Genomic DNA, 22,412 nt, shown 5'->3' on the forward strand with positions numbered 1-22,412 from the left:
AAAATTGAACCCTTGAGACCTCCTCAAAATAAAAAGCTTCTGCACTGCAAAGGAAACAATCAAGAAAACTAGTAGGCAACCGACAGAATGGGAAAAGATAGTGGCAAATGACCTATCGGATAAAAGGCTAGTATCCAAAATCTACAAGGAACTCACCAAACTCCCCACCCACAAAACAAATAACCCACAGAAGAAATGGGCAGAAGACATGAATAGACACTTCTCCAAAGAGGACATCCAGATGGCCAACAGGCACATGAAACAATGCTCAGCGTCACTCATCATCAGGGAAACACAAATCAAAACCACACTGAGATACCACCTCACGCCAGTCAGAGTGGCTAAAATGAACAAATCAAGAGACTACAGATGCTGGCGAGGATATGGAGAAACCAGCACCCTCCTACACTGTTTGTGGGAAGGTAAATTGGAGCAGCCGCTCTGGAAAACAGTGCGGAGGTTCCTCAAAAAACTATCCATAGAACTCCCTTATGTTGGGAGATTTTTGATTACTGATTCCATTTCTTTGCTGGTTATGGTTCTGTTGAAATTTTCTATTTTTTCCTGTTTCAGTCTTGGTAGATTGTATGTTTCTAGGCATTTGCCCATTTCTTACACACTGCCAAGTTTGTTGGCATATAATTTTTCATAATATTCTTTTATTATTGTATTTTGACACAGGCACACTTTGTACATAAAACACACAGGAATCTTTTACTTCCATCACAAAGAAATTTGTTCATTCTCATTTTCTTTAAATGCCTTCTCATACTAGCTTACATTCTCTCATTTTTGAAAGAGATGTGGGTGCCATAAACATTTCCTCTTATATTTGTTATAAGAATAATAACACAAAAAAAGGTTAAGTGACAACTTGACACACAGGTTAAGGTAAAAAATAAAGAAGTATAGAGACTATGTTAAACTGGAGAATACATGCCCAATGTCTAAAGGTAACAATGGCTACTTAGCCCCAAGTAATTGTTGCTTAGCGGGAATGCTGACCAAGTGTTTCCAGATTTTTCAATTTTTTTTTCAAGAGAAGTCAGAAACCCTGATTTTCATGTGAAATTGTTAAATGTTGGCAATTAATTAATCCCTATGCAACACACCTCTGATCATACCCCCGCAGCTCATGGCCCATTGATTTACAAACACTTTCCTATGTGATAAATTCCTTTAGAATGTAGAATTGGGAAGAAATGTTTGTCAGTCTTAAAGATAATATTCCAGTAATGAGGGACCAAAGAAGTCTATGAGGAACAAAGAATAAAATAACAAAGTAAGTCCTTCCTTATAAGTAATTTCTTTAAATGTAAATAGATTAAAATCCAATCACAAGGCAGAAATTGGAAGAATGGATAAAAAGAATCCAGCTACATACTGTCTAGAAGAGACTCACTTTAGATCCCAAGATAGAAACAGGTAGAAAGTGAAATGAGGGGCGCCTGGGTGGCTCAGCCAGTTGAGCGTCCGGCTTCGGCTCAAGTCATGATCTTGGGGTTCATGGGTTCGAGCCCTGCATCGGGCTCTGTGCTGACAGCTAGCTCAGAGCCTGGCGCCTATCTTTGGATTCTGTGTCTTCCTCTCTCTAAGACCCTCCCTGCTCATGCTGTCTCCCTCTCTCAAAAAAAATTTTTTTGAGAAAAAAAGAAAGTGAAATGATGGATAAAGATATTCTATGCAAATAGTAACCAAAAGTGAGCACGGGTGATTATTATACTAGTATCAGACAAAACTGACTTTAAATCAAAGTTATAAAAGACAAAGAAGGACATGATGCATTAATTAAAAATCCAATAAAGAAGATATAACAATTATAAATATTACCTGCCTAATAACAGAGCATCAATTTAAGAGAACTGATGGTAAATAGCATGCTACAATAATAGTTGGAGGCTTCAAGACCTCTTCTCAAAAATGAATAGAACAGGAGCACCTGGGTGGCTCAGTCGGCTAAGCCTCCAACTTTGGCTCAGGTCAGATCTCGTGTTTGTGGGTTTGAGCCCCGCATCAGGCTCTGTGCTAACAGCTCAGAGCCTGGAGCCTGCTTCTGGTTCTGTATCTCCTTCTCTCTCTGCCCCTCCCCCTCTCATGCTGTGTCTCTCTCTGTATCAAAAATAAATAAAACATTTTTTAAAATTTTTTAAAAATGAATAAATAACCAGACAGAAGATAAGTAAGAAATAGAAGACGTCAACAACACAATAAACCAACAGACATATACAGCACACTTTACCCAATAACAGAATATACATTCTTCTCAAATGCACATGGAACATTTTCCAGGATAGATCATATATTAGGCCACAAATTTAGTCTCAATAGAGTTTAAGAGCTAGACATCATACAAAGTACCTTTTCTGACCACAAAAATATAGTTACAAATCAGTTACCGAAGAAAATCTGAAAAAATTCAGAAGTTGTAAAATTTAAACAACTGGGGCGCTTGGGTAGTTAAGTCGGTTAAGCATCCAATTTCAGCTGAGGTCATGATCTCTCACAGCTTGTGAGTTCGATCCTCACGTCAGGCTCTGTGCGGACAGCTAGCTCAGAGCCTGGAGCCTGCTTCAGATTCTGTGTCTCCCTTTCTCTCTGACCCTCCCCTGCTCATGATTGCTCTCATTCTCGCTCTCTCTAAAATACACATTTAAAAAATCATTAAGAAAATTAAACAACACACTTAACCAATGAAATGAAAAAGAAATCAAGAAATCAAAAGAGAAACTAGAAAATAGTTAAGATTGAATGAAAATGAAAATACAAATTACCAATACTTACAAGGAACAGAAAAAACCAGACTAAGGGAGAAATTTATGTATATAAATACTTACATTCAAAATAAGAAAGATCTCAAATCAACAACGTAATTTTACAATGTAGGGAATTAGAAAAGAAGAATAAACTAACCACAAAAGTACCAGAAAGAGATAATAAAATTAGAGCAGAAATATATGAAATAGAGACTAGAAAAATAGAAAAAACTCAATGAAACGAAGTTTTTTTTAAAGATAAACAAAAGTGATGACAAATCTTTAGCTAGGTCAGGAAAAGACCTGAATAAAATGAGAAATGAAAGAGAAAAACATTACAACTAATGGTTCAGAAATTTAAAGAATTATGAAGGACTACTATGAAAACTTATATACCAAATTAGATAACCTAGAGAAATGTATGAATTCCTAAAACATAACTACCTACCAAGCCTGAATCATTAAGAAATAGAAGGGGCGCCTGGGTGGCTCAGTTGGTTAAGCATCCAACTTCAGCTCGGGTCATGATCTCATGGTTTGTGGGTTCAAGCCCCACATTGGGCTCTGTGCTGACAGCTCAGAGTCTCCAGCCTGCTTCAGATTCTGTGTCTCCCTTTCTCTCTGCCTATTGCCCACTCATGGTCTGTTTCTCTCTGTCTCAAAAATAAATAAACATAAAAAATTTAAAAAAATAAAAAAGAAATAGAAAACCAGGGGTGCCTGGGTGGCTCAGTCTATTGAGTGTCCAACTTCAGCTCAGGTCATGATATCACAGCTCATGAGTCTGAGCTCCACATCGAGCTCTTTGCTGATAGCTCAGAGCCTGGAGCCTGCTTCAGATTCTGTCTCCATCTCTCACTCTGCCCCTCCCCTGATCGTGCACTGTCTGTCTGTCTGTCTCTCTCTCAAATATAAATAATAATAATAATAAAAAAGAAAACCTGAGAGACCTAGAACTAGTAAAGTGACTGAAGCAGTAATCAACACTCTCCCAACAAAGAAAAGCTCAGGATCACATAGCTTTACTCCCAAATTCTCTCAAATATTTAAAGAATTAATGCTAGTCCTTCTCAAACTCTCCTCAAAATATTGGGGAGAAGGAAACTACTCAAAACTTATTAATGAAGCCAGTTTTACCCTGACATCAAACAACAACAACAACAAAAAGAAAATACAAATGGCATTTTTCTCAGAAGTGGAACAAAAATCCTAAAATTTGTGTAGAACCACAAAAGACCACAAATAGCCAAAGCAATCTTGAGAAAGAAAAACAAAGCTGGAGGTATCATGCTCCTGGATTTTACACAGATACAATACTATGCAGTAATCAAAACAGTATTGTATTGACATGAAAACAGATACATACAACAATGGAAGAGAATGGACAGCCAAGAAATAAACCCACACATATATGATCAATTAATCTATGGCAAAGAAGGCAAGAATATATAATGGGGGAAAGAAAGTCTCTTCAATAAATGATGTTAAGAAAACTGGACAGCTACATGCAAAAAAATGAAACTGGTCCTTTATCTTATACCATATATAAAACTAAAGTCAAAATGGATTAAAGTTTTGAATATAAGACCTGGAACCATAATGCTCCTATACGAAAACATTGGCAGTAAGCTATTTGACATCAGTCTTAGTGATATTTTTTTGGACCAGTACCTCAGGCAACGGCAATAAAAGCTAAAATTGATAAATGAAATCACATCAACTAAAAAGCTTTTGCACAGTGAAGAAAACCATCAACAAAATGAAAATAGAACCTACTGACTGAGAAAAGATATTTGCAAACCACACATCTGATAAGGGGTTAATATCCAAAGCATATAAAGAACTTATACAACTTGATATTTAAAAAAGCAAGCCCTATTAAAAATGGGCAGAGGACTTGAATAGACATTTTACCAAAGACAAACAGATGGCTAATAAGCACATGAAAAGATGCTCAACATCACTGGTCATTAGAGAAATGTAAATCAAAACCACAATAAGATATCACCTCATACCTGTCAGACTGGTTATTATCAAAACGACAAAAAAATAACACGGGCTGGCAAGGATGTGGAGAAAAAGGAATCCTTGTATACTGTTAGTGGGGATGTAAATCAAGGTAGCCTGTATGACAAATAGTATGAAGTTTCCTCAACAAATTAAAAACAGAACTACCCTACAATCCAGCAATTACACTTCTGAGTATCTGAGGAAAACAGAAACACCAATTTTTTTTAAGGTTTATTTTTGAGAGAGAGAAAGAGAGAGAGCATGAGTGTGCACATGCAAGACAGAGCGCGAGTGGGGGAGGGGCAGAGAGCAAGCTGGACAGAGGATCCTAAGCTGGCTCTGTGCTGAGAGCAGAGAGCTCAATGTAGGGGTTGAACTCACAACCGTGAGATCATGACCTGAGGTGAATTTGGACACTTAACCAACTGAGCTAATCAAATGCCCCAAAGACACTAATGTGAAGAGAAATTTGCACCATTATCTTAATTGCAGCATCATTTATAAAAGCCAAACTATAAAAACAACCTAAGTGTCCAGTGATAGATGAATGGATAAATACATGGTACATTATTAAAACATTAAAAGAATAAAAATTTGCCATTTGTCACAATATGGATGGCGCTAGAAGGTACCATGCTAAGTGAAATAAGTCAGACAGAGAAAGACTAATATTGTATGATTTCACTTGTAAGAGGCATCTAAAAAACAACAGAAACGAACAAACAAAACAAACAGAAACAGACTCACTGATACAGGAAACAAACTGTTGGTTACCAGAGTATGGCAGTGGAGGGGGTCTGGAGGGTGGGTTAAAAAGGTGAAGGGCATTCAGAGGTACAAACTTCCAATCATAAAATAAATAAGGGATGTAACAGCATAGGGAATATAATGAATAATAATGTAATAATTTTGTATGGTGACAGATAGCAAGTAAACTAATCATGGTGATCACTTTTAATGTATAAAAATATCAAGTCACTACAATACATACCTTAAACTAATAGGATACTGCATGTCAATTATACTTCAATAAAAAAAACTCTTCCTAAACAAAGAAACTACAAGAAAACTATAGGCCAATATCCCTGAAAAATATACATCCAAGAAATCTAAACAAAATACTAGTAATAAAGTAATCCTAAACAAAACAAAATTAAGCAGCATGTTAAAAAGATCATATACCAAGACCAAGTGGATTTATTCCTAGGATACAAGGATGGTCCAACATAGAAAAATCAGTAAATGTCATATACCACATTGACAGAATCAAAGATAAAAATCACAAATAGATGCAGAAAAATCATTTGAAAACTTCAACTTTTCATAATAAAAAACATTCAATAAACTAAGAATAGAAGGAAACCAGCTCAACATAATATGAAAAACCCACAGTGACTCTCATACTCAATGGTGAACACTAGAAGCTTTTCCTTTAAACCCAGGGACAAGGTAAGGATGACTGCTTTAGTGACTCCTGTTCAATAAAGTATTAGAAGCCAGAGAAATTAGGCAAGGAAAAGAAATAAAAAAGCATCCAAATTGGAAAGTAAGAAATAAAATTATTTTTGTTCACAGATGATATGATCTTGTTCCACACAAAAAAACTATTTTTTTGGTTACAGGCTTTTTAAATTTTTTTTAATGTTTTTATTTTTGAGGCAGAGAGAAAGCAAGAGCTGGAGAGGGGTAGACACAGAGGAAGACAGGAACCGAAGCAGGCTCTACAATAGCAGAGAGCCCAATGTGGGCCTCAAACTCAGGAGCCCTGAGCCCTCATGATCTGAGCCGAAGTCAGACGCTTAGCCGTCAACTGAGCCACCCAGGTGCCCCTCCAAAAGAAAAAGAAAAAAAAAACAAAAACTGGAGAAACTGGAACCCTTGTGCCTTGTTGCTAAGAATGTAATACGTATACCCACTGTGAAAAAATTAAAAATATAATTACCATATTATCCAGCAACTCCACTTCTGAATATACACACAAAAGAACTGAAAGCAGATTCTCAGAGATTTTTTTACACCCCCATTCATAGCAGCATTAGCCACAATAGCTAAAATGTGGAAGTTTTATCTTCCATCAGCAGATGAATGCATAAGCAAAATGTGGCATGTACACATACAATAAAATATTCTTCAGCCTTAAAAAGAAATAAAATTCTTTACATGTAAAGTGTCTATTAATTTCAGCTTGGGTCACGATCTCGCAGTTTGTGGGTTCAAGCCGCAAGTCAGGCTTGGGATTCTCTGTCTCTCCCTCTCTTTCTCTGCCCCTCCCTCACTCGTGCTGTCTCTGTCTCTCTCAAATAATAAATAAACTTTAAAAAAAATTACTGGAGGGGGTCGCCTGGTGGTTCATTTGGTTGAATGTCTCGCTCTTGATTTTGGCTCAGGTCATGACCCCAGGGTCATGGGATCAAGCCCTGCATCAGTCTCCATGCTGAGTGTGGAGCCTGCTTATGATTCTCTTTCTCTTTCCCTCTCCCCTGCTCTCTTTCTCTCTCTCTGTCTTAAAAAATTTACTAGAAAACATGTATCAATTGTATATAAGAAAAAATTTTGTGTTCCAGCTTTGTAAAAACATGATGTTATCATCATCATCTCCTCTTCCATAGATAATCTATAAGAGGCTGAAAGATTTCTCATCCAAAAGTCGTCTGTCAGGTAGGGGATTGGTCTGCAATGAAGGCTGGCAAGCTATATAGCTTGCAGGCCAAATCCAGCCACTTGTTTTTGTAAATAAAGCTTTACTGGAACACAGCCACTTTCATTTACTTACAGATTTTCTATGGCTGGTTTTTCACACTACAACAGCAGAATAAAGTAGGTGTGACAGAGACTTTATGCCTTACAAAGGCTAAAATATTTACTATCTCGTCCTTTACAGATAGTTTACTAACTGACCTAAAATAATGGTTCTCAGAACTTCTTGGAGAAGTAATAAAAAATAGAGGTCTGGCTTGCTGGAGTAAGGTAGGGCTTGATCTCTATATTTTTAAACAGTTCCCTACTGATCATTTTTGATAACAGTTTTATTGAGGTATAATTCCCATACCATACAACGCATCCATTTAAAGTACACAATTCAGTGGTTTTTAATATATTCACAGAGTTGTGCACACATTACCCAATCAATTCTAAAACATTTACAGCATGTCAAAAAGAAGTGCCATACCCAACAGCAGTCTCTCCTCATCTTCGCCAACTCTCACAGCCCTAGGGAATCACTTATCTACTTCCTGTTTCTATAACTGCATTTATTCTGGAAATACCATGTAAATGGAATGAAACAATATGTGATCTTTAGTGACTGGCTTCTCTCACTTGGCATAATGTTTTTAAAGTTCATCCATGTTACAGTATGTACCAGTATCCTGTTTCTTCTTATTTTTCTTAATATTTTTAAGTTTTTCTTATTTATTTATTTTTTAAAATTTATTTCTTTATTTTGAGGGGAGAGGGGAAGAGAGAGGGAGAGAGAGAGAATCCCAGGCAGGTTCCATGCTTTGCAGAGCCCAATGAGGGGCTCAAACCCACAAACTGTGAGATCATCACCTGAGCCGAAATCAAGAGCTGGACGCCCAAAAGACTGAGCCACCCAGGCGCCCCTTAAGTTTTTAATTCCAGTTAATGTACAATAGAGTATTTCAACATTTCCATACATTACCTTTTATTGCCAAATGATATTCCATGATATGTGTATACCACATTTTGTTTACCTATTCATCAGTTATTAGACATTTTGGTTGTTTACACATTTGAGTATTAAGAATATCTTATGAACATTCACATGTAAGTGTTTTATGGAAATATATTTCCTATTTAACTCAGGAGTGGAATTGCTGGGTCATATGGTAACTATTTAACTTAGTGAAGAACTAACAGACTGTTTCCAAAGCAGCTGCACAATTTTACATTCCCACCATCAGTATATGAGGATTACAATTTCTCTATATCTTTGCTTATATGTGATTATCTGCCTTTTTGATACTAGCCATCCTACTAGTACAAAGTGGCTTCTCATTGTGGTTTTGATTTGTATTGCCCTGATGGCTAATGATGTTAAACACTGTTTCAAGTGCTTATTCCTCAGTAATTCTGAGGTACCATTAAGAAATCTTTATGTACTTTAAGGTCCCTTTTGACATTAATGGTCCCATAAAGACAGAGCCAGAGAGGTATATTACTCATAGAACTGCACTTGCTCATGCCTTCCTGTTCCACAGGACACTGGCCTGTAGGTTAACCTAGGCCTAACTCCTGTTTTATAAAGCCCCAACCACCTTATTCCTTTTTCATTTTACTTCTTCTGCAAAATTTTAATGTAAATTTTAAAATTAACTTGACTACTGATTAAGTCATTAAGCAGCTCCATATTCTAATTTGATCAGCATAATGGCAGATATGGTGCTATGTCAATATGGATGGATATAAATGGATATATTCAATATATACTAATGGAAACCTTAAAAAATGTTAGTCTTCAGAGAAAAGAAAACCAATCCTTCTGTACCTTTCATGATCCATAAGCAGTTTAGCAATATTCAGACAAAAGTCTAGAGACACGTCAAGATGTAGGATTTCCAAGACAGCTAAAAATGAAAAAAGATGAAATAATTATATCCATTTCGTTTCTGAGGAAACTTAGCTATTTTCAATAATTTTCCTCTGTTCAAAATCTACTTTCTAAACATTTGCCATATACCACATCTTGCCTAGTATTTGGGGGCACCTGAGTGGCTTGGTATGTTTAGCATTAGACTTCTGCTCAAACCATGATCTCATGGTTCACAGGTTCAAGCCCCATATTCCCCATATTGGGCTCCATGCTGACAGTACAGAAATTACTTGGGATTCTCTCTCTCTCTCTCTCTCTCTCTCTCTCTCTCTCTCTCTCTCTCCCCCCTCTCCCTCCCTCTCTCTGTGCCCCTACCCCACTTGCGTTCGCTCACTCTCTTTCTCTAACTAAATAAACTTAAAAAAAACTTTTTATAAAGTAATGACATCCAATGCTACAGTGTAGTGAAACAAGTACTCTTCTATGGATGTTAAAATAACTTGGTACAATATTTTTGAAAAGCAGTTTGGCAATACTATAGGCTAAGAACACAGTGGTTAATAGCTTGAGACTTGAAATCAGATAGACTTATATTTGAAACCACTTGCCATCTAGATGGTTATATAGGCCATATAGGCCATACTTAGTTTTGCCTGAGCCTTAGTTTTGTCATCTGTAAAATGGGGAAAATACCACGAATAACTTAGGTTTATTGCAAGTGTTACATGTGGGGGGGGGGGCGCCTGGGTGGCTCAGTTGGTTAAGACTCTGGCTCAGGTCATGATCTAACGGTTCTTGGATTCAAGCCCTACGTCAGGCTCTGTGCTGACACCTAACTCAGAGCCTGGAGCCTGTCTTCAGATTCTGTGTCTCCCTCTCTCTCTGACCCTCCCCTGCTCATACCGTCTCTCTCCCTCTCCCTCAAAAATAAATAAAACATGTAAAAAAGAGATTGTTACATGACATAATGAATATAAATTACATAGTAAAGCACCAAGCCCTTAGTAAGCACTCAGTAAATGACAGCTATTGTTGTTATTACATATCCTCTCTACTGTAGAAAGTATACTTCTGAAAAGCCATCTGAAATATGGGAAGATGTTTATGAGCAAAGATATTAAAATCAGTGTAGATTATAAAAACAATAAAAAGGAAATATATTCTTGAGTGTCCACTATAGGCAGATGACCAACTATTATGAAACCATTAAAAGTGTTGTATATGAAATAACATAGGAAAACTGAATATGCACCAATAAAAAATGTTTATAAGGCTAATAAGTAAAATATCAGAAAATAAAGGCTGCATGTATTACATGTTCAAAATTCTATAAAACAAATTTAACCAAAATAGAAAAAATGCTGAAAATAAATGATCAAATTGCCAAAAGGGATTGTGTTGAGACTATTTATTTACCAAATAACCAACAAGTGTATTCTCCCTGCCAGGAACTTTGATCAGTACTAAGAACCCAGCAGTGGACAAAACATACAAAAATCCTTATTGTCAAGGAATTGTCCAGTGAATGATGAGATTATAGATAACTTTTCCAAAAGTTCCCTTTAATGCATATTGCTACTCTTTCATAATAAAATAATTGTATATTTTTTGGATCCTACTCTTTTTACTTATGAAAAATAGTGGTGAAATGCTAATACAGCAGTTAGAGTGACAATTCTATTTTTTAAGATTATGTATTCATTTTGAGAGACAGGGAAGGAGCAAGTGAGCTGGAGAGGGGCAGAGATAGAATCCCAAACAGCCTCCACATTGTCAGCACAGAGTCCCATGAAGGGCTCAATGTCACAAACTGTATGATCATGACCTGAGCCACGATCAAGAGTCAGATGCTTTACCCACTGAGTCATCCAGGTGCCCCAAGATTGACCATTCTGAGAGTAAAGTACTTTCACTAGCAAAGAAATGAACAGACTATAAAAATGTAAGTTTCATACATTCTCTCAACACAACAAAGTAAAAGATAATTTAGTATTTTAAGTTATAACAAACTTGGATTTAGAAAAGTCTCTTAATTTGTAATCTGACATTGCAACTTCATTACTCCGAATACTAAGAAACTAGATTAAATAAAAACAATCTGGGAATAAAAAATAATTTCATGGTGGAGGGCACTTGAGGGGAAGAGCACTGGGTGTTGTATGGAAAACAATTTGACAATAAAATATTTAAAAAAATTTTCATTTTAAACTCTGCTTTTTACCTGCATTTTGATAAAAATTATAATGGATAATCCCAATCTAAAATTAATCAACTTTAAAGTAGATGACTCCAGGGGGGCCTGGATGGCTCAGTCAGTTAAGTGTCTGACTTTGGCTTAGGTCATGATCTTGCAGTTCTTGCTCAAAGCCTGGAGCCTGCGGCACATTCATATTCATTCATTCATTCTCTCTCTTTCTCTCTCTCTCAAAAATAAATAAACATTAAAAAAAAAAACCTATTGTGGTGCCTGAGTGGTTCAGTCAGTTGAGCATCCAACTTCAGCTCAGGTCATGATCTCATGGTTCGTGAGTTCGAGCCCTGCATTGGGCTCTGTGCAGACAGCTCAGACAGAAGCCTAGAGCCTGCTTTGGTTGGATTCTGTGTCTCCCTTTCTCTCTGTCTCCTCCTGCTTGTGCTCTGCCCCTCTCAAAAATAAACAAACATTAAAAAATTTCCTTAAAAAAATAAATCAAGTAGGTGACTCCAAAAATCTCTCTGGTCTTCCTATATTGTATTGGTTTGAGTAACCCTATTCCTCTAATTGGTTAGTTGGTTGTTTATTCCCCTACTGCAATAAAAGTCAGGTTGTGCTCCTGGTTCCTAACATTTTTCAACCTGTGTATACTGAGATTATACCATTACCTAGAGATATAGAATCCTCTATATATTTCAGCTTCTGAGGTCTCTTATTGATTAGCTAAAATTTTAGAGGGCCCAGAAAAATTCAAAAGTACTAAATTGGCACTGAATTGAGAGCTACTACGAAATTTGATTACTGTCCTATTTATTAGAAATTATTATTGTTGGGGCGCCTGGGTGGCCCAGTCAGTTAAGCATCTCCCTTTGGCTCAGGTCATGATCTCATAGTTCGAGTTCGAACCCCACATTTGGCTTTCCACTACCAGCAGGCTCTCCGCAGGCGGAGAGCCTGCTTCAGATCCTCTGTCCCTCTCCCCTGCTCCTCTTCTCTGTCCCTTTCAAAAAATAAACATTAAAAAAATTTCAAATTGTTATTGTTTAATGGCATATACTAGCATATAATTTTATACAGTAAAAATAATGCAGCTCTATAATGCAACTATATTTTTATATAAAAAATAAAGCATGTACACATTAAAAATAAAGTAAATTATTTTTATGATTAAACATAGTTGAAATACTATTAAGTGGCCAGTGTACATAGACAGATATTTTGTAGTAGTAACAATAATAATAGCTACAATAACGGGTAACATGTTTTGCACACTATGCACCAGGTACGGTGCTAAATGCTTTACATACATTTTCTCACTTGATTCTCAAACTAACACAATGAGGTAGACATTATTATTATATTTCTTTTAAAGATGAAGCACCTGAAGCACAAAGAAATTCAGTGATTTGCCAAATGACACACAGATGTATATCAGGATGTTTACCTTTGAGGTATACATTCTAGTCCCTCAAGAATTTTGAAAAATAAATAGCAATGTTTATACAAGTGATTATAAAAAGCACAGCAGTACAAAAGCTTTTTCTAGTCAAGGTTAATCTTTTCTTCATGGTGGTAAACAACTTCAGAAAGGTTGGGCAGCTGCAATTTTTGTTAAGGTAAAAAAAAAAACCTGATAATGTGAATTCAGCTTTTTTCACTGCCTACTAAATTTGTAACTATTCCCTCTTCCTTCTCTTTTTCTTCCTAGCTGACAATCTTCTTCCTTTCTTATGTGACCAATATCCTTCTCAGTCACTGTCAAATTGCACCTATTATTAGCATACTACAAATGATCTGATATTCAACAAACTGGTGATGATATTTCAAAATTGTGTGTTCTTCACACAGATAATACCTTCATGGAGTTCTTCATTGGCTATTTCATTCTTCAACAGGATTTTCATCTTTAGGAAAATCCCAGCTGGATTTAAATGTTCCTATTTTAAACAGAGAAATCACAATGATATTAAAACTGTAGAATGTAACACAGTTTTTATGTAATTGCCTGTTTTGTTCAATCATAGCAGAATAACTCATGATCAAAGAAAATCAAAATTATAAAAGGTCAGATTATAAAATCCAGTTTATCCCTGAGGATATTTTCTGATAATTTATTTGTCTAAATGAAAAACAACTTAAAAATACAAGGAAAAAAAACACATTTGATTGAGTGGCAAGCATTTAATGGTAGGTCAATAAACTGTGTAAATATAAGGCCATATTCTTATCCTTGTAAGCAAAATTCAATATGTCAATTACATTTGCTTTCTTTTGAGATCTTAATAACAAGGTCCTTTGGAAACGTGGTTGAAATGAAATGGAAATATATTGTCTTCCCTATAGGACACACCTGTCAGATTTACTACTAATAACAACATATTCTCAACAGTTTTTCCAAATCCTCGTTACCTGGTTCTACCTTACCTGTGGTTTCTTGCCTAGTTCCACGTTTTGCCTGACAGGACACATCTTTACACAGCTGGCTAAAATTAAAAGTACAGTCTAGGCCCACATAAGAGAAACTTTCTCTCTACAAAGCCAATTAACCTCTACATGAACATTGTACTTAGCTCTCAACAGGGTAAACAGTTATAGCAATTCATGTGTGAGATGCCTTAAGAACGGAAAGTTAGGGAAAATATGCATCCATATTAAAAGGGTTTGCAAATATAGATGACATCAATATAAATGATAAGCTGAGGTTGCAAATTTTAATTTATTGCGTTACCTCATTTCCTAAAAGAAACGCTGGAATAGGTCTTGGATTCAATTCCATTTTACCTTCAGAGATGTACATGTCTTCCAAATCTTGGCAAGATCTGTTTTTCTTTTTTTTTTAATTTTTTTTATGTTTTTTATTTATTTTTTTGAGAGACAGAGACAGCATGATCAGGGGAGAGTCAGAGAGAGAGGGAGATACAGAATCGGAAGCAGGCTCCAGGCTCTGAGCTGTCAGCACAGAGCCTGATGCGGGGCTCGAACCCACGAACGTGAGATCATGACCTGAGCCAAAGCCAGACACTTAACCAACTGAGCCACCCAGGTGCCCCAAGATCTGTTTTTCTTCAGTCTGCTACACTCACACAAATTGACATTCTGGTTTTCTCTTTGATTTCATTAACAAACAACTCCAGAGAATGGACAACACTTTGCTTAATCATCGATTCACTTGTATAACATTTGTACTCTAGTGTCTATCCTTGTCTCCTGAAATTACACTTTCAGAAGTCATTACTACCTGTTAAATCCATCAGCTTTCTCCCTACAATTAATATCCTTGTCTTTTCTGTAACCTTTCTCACTGTTGTTTCTCACTCTATTTCACCCACCCCCCAACCCACCTCCCCTCTGGCAACCATCTGGGAAAAAAAAAGAAAAGAAAAGAAAAACACAGGGCTCTTAATAAGAGAGAAACGTTGTTGTTTTACCTGGTATCAGCTGTCAATTGTCACTAAATCAAAGCAATTTAATTATACTTTATTTTTTACTAAATATAAAAGATACCACTAAGGGGCACCTGGTGGCTCAGTTCATTAAGCATACGACTTTGGCTCAGGTCATAATCTCACAGTTTGTGGGTCCGAGCCCCACGTCATGCTCTGTGCTGACAGCTCGGAGCCTAGAGCCTGCTTTGGATTCTGTGTCTCCTGCTCTCTCTGCCCCTCCCTGGCTCACATGCTCGCTCTCTCTCTCCCTCTCTCTCTCAAAAATAAATAAATATTAAAAAACACCACCAGTTTCTTTTTACTTCTAATTTTCCATTACAATGCAATCTGCATATCATAAAAAAAATACAAAGCAGGAGCACCTGGTGGCTCAGTCAAGCGTCCTACTTCAGCTCAGGTCAGGATCTCCCAGTTCTTGGGTTCTTTTGTCAAGCTGCTTTGGATTCTGTATCTCCCTTTCTCTGTGTCCCCTCCCCCACTCGCACTCTGTCTCTCTCAGTCTCTCAAAAATAAAAATGTTTTAAAAAAATTTATCCCTGCTCATGCTCTGTCTCTATCTCGAAAATAAATAAAACATTAAAAAATAATAATAATAATAAAATAAAAATTAAAAAAATTTTAAAAATAAAGAGCAAATAAATTAAAAAAGCAGGAATACTGAAGCAAATGGCTAAACTAAATTTCAAAATGTGAATCAAAGCTTTAAAAAAATCATTAAGTTAATATGCAAAAGTAAAAACCTTTCATACCTTGTTTGCTAGGTTTATAGCTTGGAGAGCCTTATCACAATATTCTCTGTCATTCCAATCCAAATAAGCAGTGGCTAGTAACCGCAGAACTTTAGCCTATAATTAAAAACAGAAAAAGCACTTGGTTGAGGGTTAAATTGAAAATACAACAGCTGCCTAGCACTTACAAAGTGACAGGAATCTTCTCAAACTTAAGTCATTATTATGAAATAGCATTTCCTTAGATCACCACATAGTCTTGGGTTATGGCTCATCATTATGCTCCCCACATCAAATACTGTCTAAGAATTTTATCATAGCTTATTTAAATTTAATATAACTGTGTTAATATAATGATTTTCATTACAGTGTTTTGGCACTGAAGTATTTTATAATCACCACTTTAAAATTAAAGGAAACTAAAGCACAGCAATATTTATTTTAATCATCTTCCTGCCTATTGTATAGGTAGCATTGCATTAGGCCTCTATCAAAAGAGATAAATAGAAAGACACAATCCCTCTCTCAAATACTTTATGGCCTACTTGAGATTAACCAATTGGACCAAGAGCACACATACCATCATTTTTATAGGGACACATGTACTTTGCTATAGAGAAGATTTCTCCCAACTCAGCTAAGTTTTTAAATTAATAATGTATTCCTGAATTAAGTCAGTTTCGCCAGCTAGGTTTACATTGATAAGGGGAGTTATTCTAGTCAGCACTGATATATCTAACTACAGATTTAGATTTTGAAAGAAGGAGCTCTATTTCATGAAAAAATCTGCCTCGAAATATAATGAGGACTGTGGTACCAGGCAAAGATAATCTTGTATCTAGCAAAATGGTACTTAGTATGTCCTTTTTCTGAATTTTTAAATTCAAAAAATGAAGATGGATCAAATAAGATGTACTTAATATCATTATTATTATTATGGAACAACTCTCAACTTATAAACTCCCCCAGAGGACTTTTATATAAATATGGCATCTCTAAGAAAAACTGTAACTACTTCATAATACTAAAAGGGTCAAATAACCAGAAAGATTTAACAAAATGAATGAATCTCAAGACCATCATGTTAAGGAAAAGAAGCCATACATAAAATAATACATACTATAAGATTCCATTTATATAAAGTTCAAGAAAAAAAAATCTACAGCCACAGAAGTCAGAATAGTGGTTTTATCTTGGGGCTATGAATGGCTATTAATGAGAAAGGGCCAAGGGAACTTTTGAGGGCCGTGGAAATTTCTCTATCTTGATCTGTGTCGTAGTTACAAGACTATCTAGACATATTAAAATTCATCAGGCTGTACACTTAAGATTTGTACAATTAAAAAAAGATTTGTGAAATTTAGTATATATAAATTATACTTCAATAAAGTACTGCTAGCATGAAAGAAAAACTACTTCATAATCTACGTCATAGTCTTACCTCTCCATACTTCACAATATGAGTATTACATTTCAATCATGCTTAACTCCTATAGTCTTTCAACCCTATTCCCTCCTCCTCCAGACATCATCTCATCTCAGCCCCTTGCCTGATATCCCCTTCTTTCTCCATTTTCACTGTATGAACCCCATCTACCTTTCATGGCCTTCCTACCAGAAGGCTTCATAAGCTACTCCGGCAGCCCTGACATTTCCTTTTACTGTACCACACGGTTTATCACTTATATTTCCCGACTGTTTCACTTATACTAGTTTTTAAAATCTATTTCTGAAACTTTAATTGAAGTATGCCATATATACAAAAAAGTTCAAAAATCTCAGGAGTACAGCTCTGGATTTTCACAAAGTGAGCACACGTATGGTAACAACACAGAAATCAAGAAATAGAACATTAATAGCAACAGGTTCACCTCAAGACTCTCTTTGACACAATTTCCAAACTAGAGTAACCAACTATGTGTCTTCCAATACCATGTACATTTTAGCTCTACTTGCTTTTGGTATTTACATTTAGGGAATCATACAGTGTGTACTACTTTATTAACTGCTTTGTTTATTCAACATTGTATGTGAGAAAGTATCATTGCAATTATTATGGCTCATTTATTCTCGTTCCTATGTAATATTTCATATTACACTATAAACATATTTTTATTATTTTTAATCATGTTAAAATACACATAAAATTGACTATCTTAACCATTTTTTACTGTATGGCTCAGTAGTATTATATTCACACTGTTGTGCGAGCATTATCATGATATGCCTTCCAGAACTCTTAATCTTGCAAAATTGAAACTCTTCATTCATTAAACAATAGGTCCCCATGTTCTCCTCCCTCCAAACTCCTTCAACCACTATTTTACTTTATGTCTCTATGAATTTGACTACTCAAGATACTTCATTTGTCTTTTTGTGATTGGTTTATTTCACGTAGAATATTGTCCTCAAGGGACACCTGGTCTGGCTGAGTTGGTTAATCATCTGACTCTTGATTTCAGCTCAGGTCATGATCCCAGGGTCTTGGGATTGAGCCCCATGTCAGGCTCTGTGCCGAGCTTGCAGCCTGCTTGGGATTCTCTTTTTCCCTTTCTCTCTGCTCCTCCCCGCTCATACTTTTTCTCTCTCTCTCAAAATAAATAAACATTAACAAAAATAATACTGTCCTCAAGGTTCATCTATGTTATAAAATATGTCAGGATTTCCTTCCTTCAGTTATATTTAATAACAATAACATAAAATGTATTTCTTCAACCTACTTCTGCAATACTTAACATGATCCTTACCAACATTTCTGGCCCAGTAGTATTCTTATCCATCTTCCCAATTTCATAGCTTTGGCTATCATTAAAAAAAAGGAAAAAACATATATATTCATTTCAAATTATATTTATAAGATTATGTATCACTAAGAAGACATGGCATAATTATACTTTATTCCAAATTTTCTATTTTGCACTACAACATAATATTATCCAATTAATACAGGCATATCAATTATATAAAATAATTTGTTCAAACTGTAAAAAAACAGAATTTCCTCAGGATGTAGAGTCATTAAATCAACACCATATTATTGTTCCTTTCCATAGTATTCTTATATAGATGTCCTACATATATAGTATTTTGTTGCATTAAACTAGTTGACATGTGCACATAAGCTGTACTCAATGAGCAAGTCTAAGAAATATGAATATATTTTTAAAATAAAACAAATACAGGAGTTAGTACAGAAACAAATGCTTTAGCAATATTTATTAAGCTTCACAACACCTTTGTGAGGCACTATTAGTTTCCATTTTGCAGCTGAATGAACCAATTTATCAGTTAAGTTTTTCTAATATTTCCTAGATTGGTACTGAAAATGAGACTGAAGGGCTGGGGAGTAGTGAAATTTGACTTCCAGTCTATGCTTTAATTAGCAAACCATATTATCTATGGGACATTCAGATAACCAAAAATAATATATGAGCCTCAGCGGTTTAAAACATAAAACTTAAAAAGCAAAACAAAGATTATTCACCATAAAATTGGTATTCCAAGGAAAGATGTCAGTAAAATTTTGGTGAGCTGAACTAAATTGAAGGCATTACTTTGAAATATTCCTTTAAAAAATTCTAAAAGACTCAGAATTACCAAACCAAGTTTTCAGACCACTAACAAGAATACAACACGAGCCTAGTTATTCTAAGTTCTCATAGAGGTAACTTTTGGTATATTAAACCTACTTCCAGTTTTTTAAATGACCAATGAGGATAAAACTTCTGCAATGGTGGTATAAGGCGCTCTTGGACCCTCTCCCCAGTGAAACAACCATTTGCCTAGAAAAATCATTGAAACAAACAACCAGTTAAAGTCTCTGGAAATTTTCCTAAGTTCATATGGCAAATGGAAAACCATTTCTCTAAAAACAACAACAACAACAACAACAACAACAAAATCTCAGTAAGAAGAGTCTGGCACTTGAGTCACAATCTGCTCCTATCCACACCAGCTCCCTGTGATGAAAACTACTCCAGATGGGTGCGGTCAAGAAGGTAGTAATTACCTTTCCCTACAGCTCCCAGCCTTCTTAGGCTATGGTTTCACTAGGATAGGCAGACTGCCAGCTTGTCTTACCCTCTCCAGGCCTATGTTGTGGAAGTGCTACTCTGGGCAGGCACAATTAGAGCAGAGTCTTCCTTTTCACCCAGTTTCCACTCTTAAGGTAAGGCCTCTTACCCTAGGTGTGACAGGTCAAGAATACTGGGACCCTGAACACTTTCAATCAGACTGACTCATTAAGCAGAGGTTCCATGCCACGAGGGCATACCAAGAAGATTAAAGGTTACAAATCTCCCCCCAACATCCACTCTTATACCAGAAGCAAGCCATGCTCCCACCACCAACTCCAGTGGTTGTGGCACACAGTTTCAGCCCTGGGGAGGAATAGGTAATAAAGAAAAAGGAGCTCAGCATTTATGCCTGAGAGGACTGACTTATTTGGAATGGAGCACAAAGTTCCTGCCTTAGGGCACTATCAAAAACAAGGAAAATCGTGGTGGTGAGCAATTTAGGAGGGGGTTGGTTGCTCTGTGGTAATAGTAGCAACAAGTGAAATAGCAGACCAGCAAGAATTTTAACAGAGAGAACCAGGGAAGGGAACAGCCAAGAAGAATAATCTGGGAGGTCACACTCATCCCTGGGAATACAGAGGCCATGCATATGCTCTAGCTGCACCCCCCCCCCCAGGAGCAATTAGAAGGATGTGTGGGGCAGACTAGAAAGGATTCCTCAAGGCACACACAGATACATCAACAAAGAGCCCTAAGGCCTGAGCACCTGGGTGGCTCATTCGGTAAAGCATTCAACTCTTGATCTCAGCTCAGGTCTTGATCTCAGGATCGTGCTTACGCACAACCCTTGCATTGGGCCCCGCATTAGACCCCACATTGGGAGTAGAGCTCACTTAAAAAAACAAAAGAACCCTGAGCCTGAGTGGCTCAAGTGGCTTACGCAGAACCTCTTACCAAACACTGAAAATTTAACTACTCTGATCCAACGTGATGGTAAGGAAGCCAAGCTTAAAATTCAAATCACATTTCCAGTTTTCAGTTCCACATATGAGGAACTTGGAAGTCACTACTTCATCCTAACAACAAGTAAAAAGCTGTAAAGACTAAAAACTCAACAACTTTTCTTGAATCTCTAAGAGAGGGGAGAACAAAGGGCAAACCACTGGCCCCCACACTGGAGAGATGGACAGGCAAATACAAGAAACTGTGGCATACCACAAGAGGGACTCACCAGTAGAAACTACTAATGGAACAGTGCTGAGGCAGGAAATTGTGAACTATAATTGACAGATTCTTGGAGGCTCATTGTGAACAAATCTGAGAATTTGAAACTCCAGGAAAACATAGTCTTAGGGGGATACCAACAATATTGTCAGATTTACCTCCAGGAGCTCAAGAGTCCCCTAGTAAATATCAGAGAAAATCCTCTTGGGCTCTATCAGGAATTGATGATAAGGAACCAATCCATTATTAACAAGGCCTACCTTCATGGGAAACTAATTAACTACTGTCTAACTTCCTGGGATATTATCAGAGACTACCTGACCTGGGAAAGAGAAATACTCAACTCTAAACTACTCTAGCCATGCTATACCACCTAAGAGTGAAAAATAAAAAAACTAGTAAACACTTGTGAAGTTCACAGTTCAGAGGCATACACTCACCAAAAGACTAAGAACTAACACAGGACTATAGAACTCTTACCATCCAATGCTGGGAGACATTTCTGAACTCACTAAGTTCAGAAAACTCCTTATGAGGTAAGGCAGGTTTGCAAGGCCTCTTGCCATCAGATGGTGACCAATATCCACCTCTACTCAATTATTTTTTGAGCACTGACCCCTCCAAGGCACCTTGCTGACTGGTATTGGGAATGACTTGTCCCCTTATTCAAAAATACGCTGAATGCACCTTGTGAAAGAACTTCTAGGAATTTCTTCTTTTGTGATTATGGGAGCAAATATTACATTTCCTGAGAAACCTGTTTTACTTCCCCTCAAGAAAAAAGGCTATTGACCCCTGCTCACAAAGAACTAACTTTTGCCTTTACTATGCTAAAAACATTGTCTTGTATTTGAATGCTGAAAACACCTTCCTTCCCCATATGATAAGCATCTAAATCACCTACATCAATCACTATTGATAAAGATTATACATGAGTCTTCTACCAATCTATGTTCTGAGAAATTTTTACATGCCAAAAGAATTTGTCATCAGAAATAATTGTCTAATGCAAATGCCACCTCTCTGCTGGGTCCCATACATTTTTTTCCATAAATAAAGCTGACTTTCGGGTTACTGCAGAGATGCCTGCCTGGTGATCAGAAAGAAACTCCTGGATCTCTCATTCCCTCCCCCTTTCGCCAACATCGTCCATCCTTCAGGGAGCCCTGGACCTGCTGGAGCTGGACTGCGACACTCTCCCAACACCTAACCACCACATTAATAAAGACCTATTTACAGCAGTTCCTTTTACCCAATACAACATGTCAAGCTATCAAGAAAAAAAATCACAAGGCATACCAAAAGGCAAAAAGAAACACAATCTGAAGAGACAGAGCAAGCACTGGAACCAGATATGAAAAGGATATTAGAATTATCAGTCCAGAAATTTAAAATAAGACAGATGGGCAATGTAAGCATTGAGATGGAAATTCTAAAAAAGAACTAAAAAGAAATGCTAGAACTAGAAAGACTGTAAATGACATGAAGA

At 36.5% G+C, this 22,412-nt stretch overlaps 1 protein-coding gene across 1 annotated transcript in view; it reads right to left on the minus strand.

Annotated features, from left to right (window-relative positions):
- TEX11 (testis expressed 11) overlaps nt 1-22,412 on the minus strand; it is a 229,182-nt gene that overhangs the window by 163,590 nt on the left and 43,180 nt on the right. The window contains exons 9-12 of the mRNA XM_029929661.1: nt 18,431-18,485; nt 15,705-15,800; nt 13,365-13,446; nt 9,271-9,349 (exon numbers count right to left, since the gene is read on the minus strand). Coding sequence (XP_029785521.1) covers nt 9,271-9,349; nt 13,365-13,446; nt 15,705-15,800; nt 18,431-18,485 — 312 coding nt within the window. The remainder of the gene's footprint in view (nt 1-9,270; nt 9,350-13,364; nt 13,447-15,704; nt 15,801-18,430; nt 18,486-22,412) is intronic.

This window comes from Suricata suricatta, chromosome X (assembly GCF_006229205.1).
Source record: "Suricata suricatta isolate VVHF042 chromosome X, meerkat_22Aug2017_6uvM2_HiC, whole genome shotgun sequence".
NCBI classification, from domain to species: Eukaryota; Metazoa; Chordata; class Mammalia; order Carnivora; family Herpestidae; genus Suricata; species Suricata suricatta.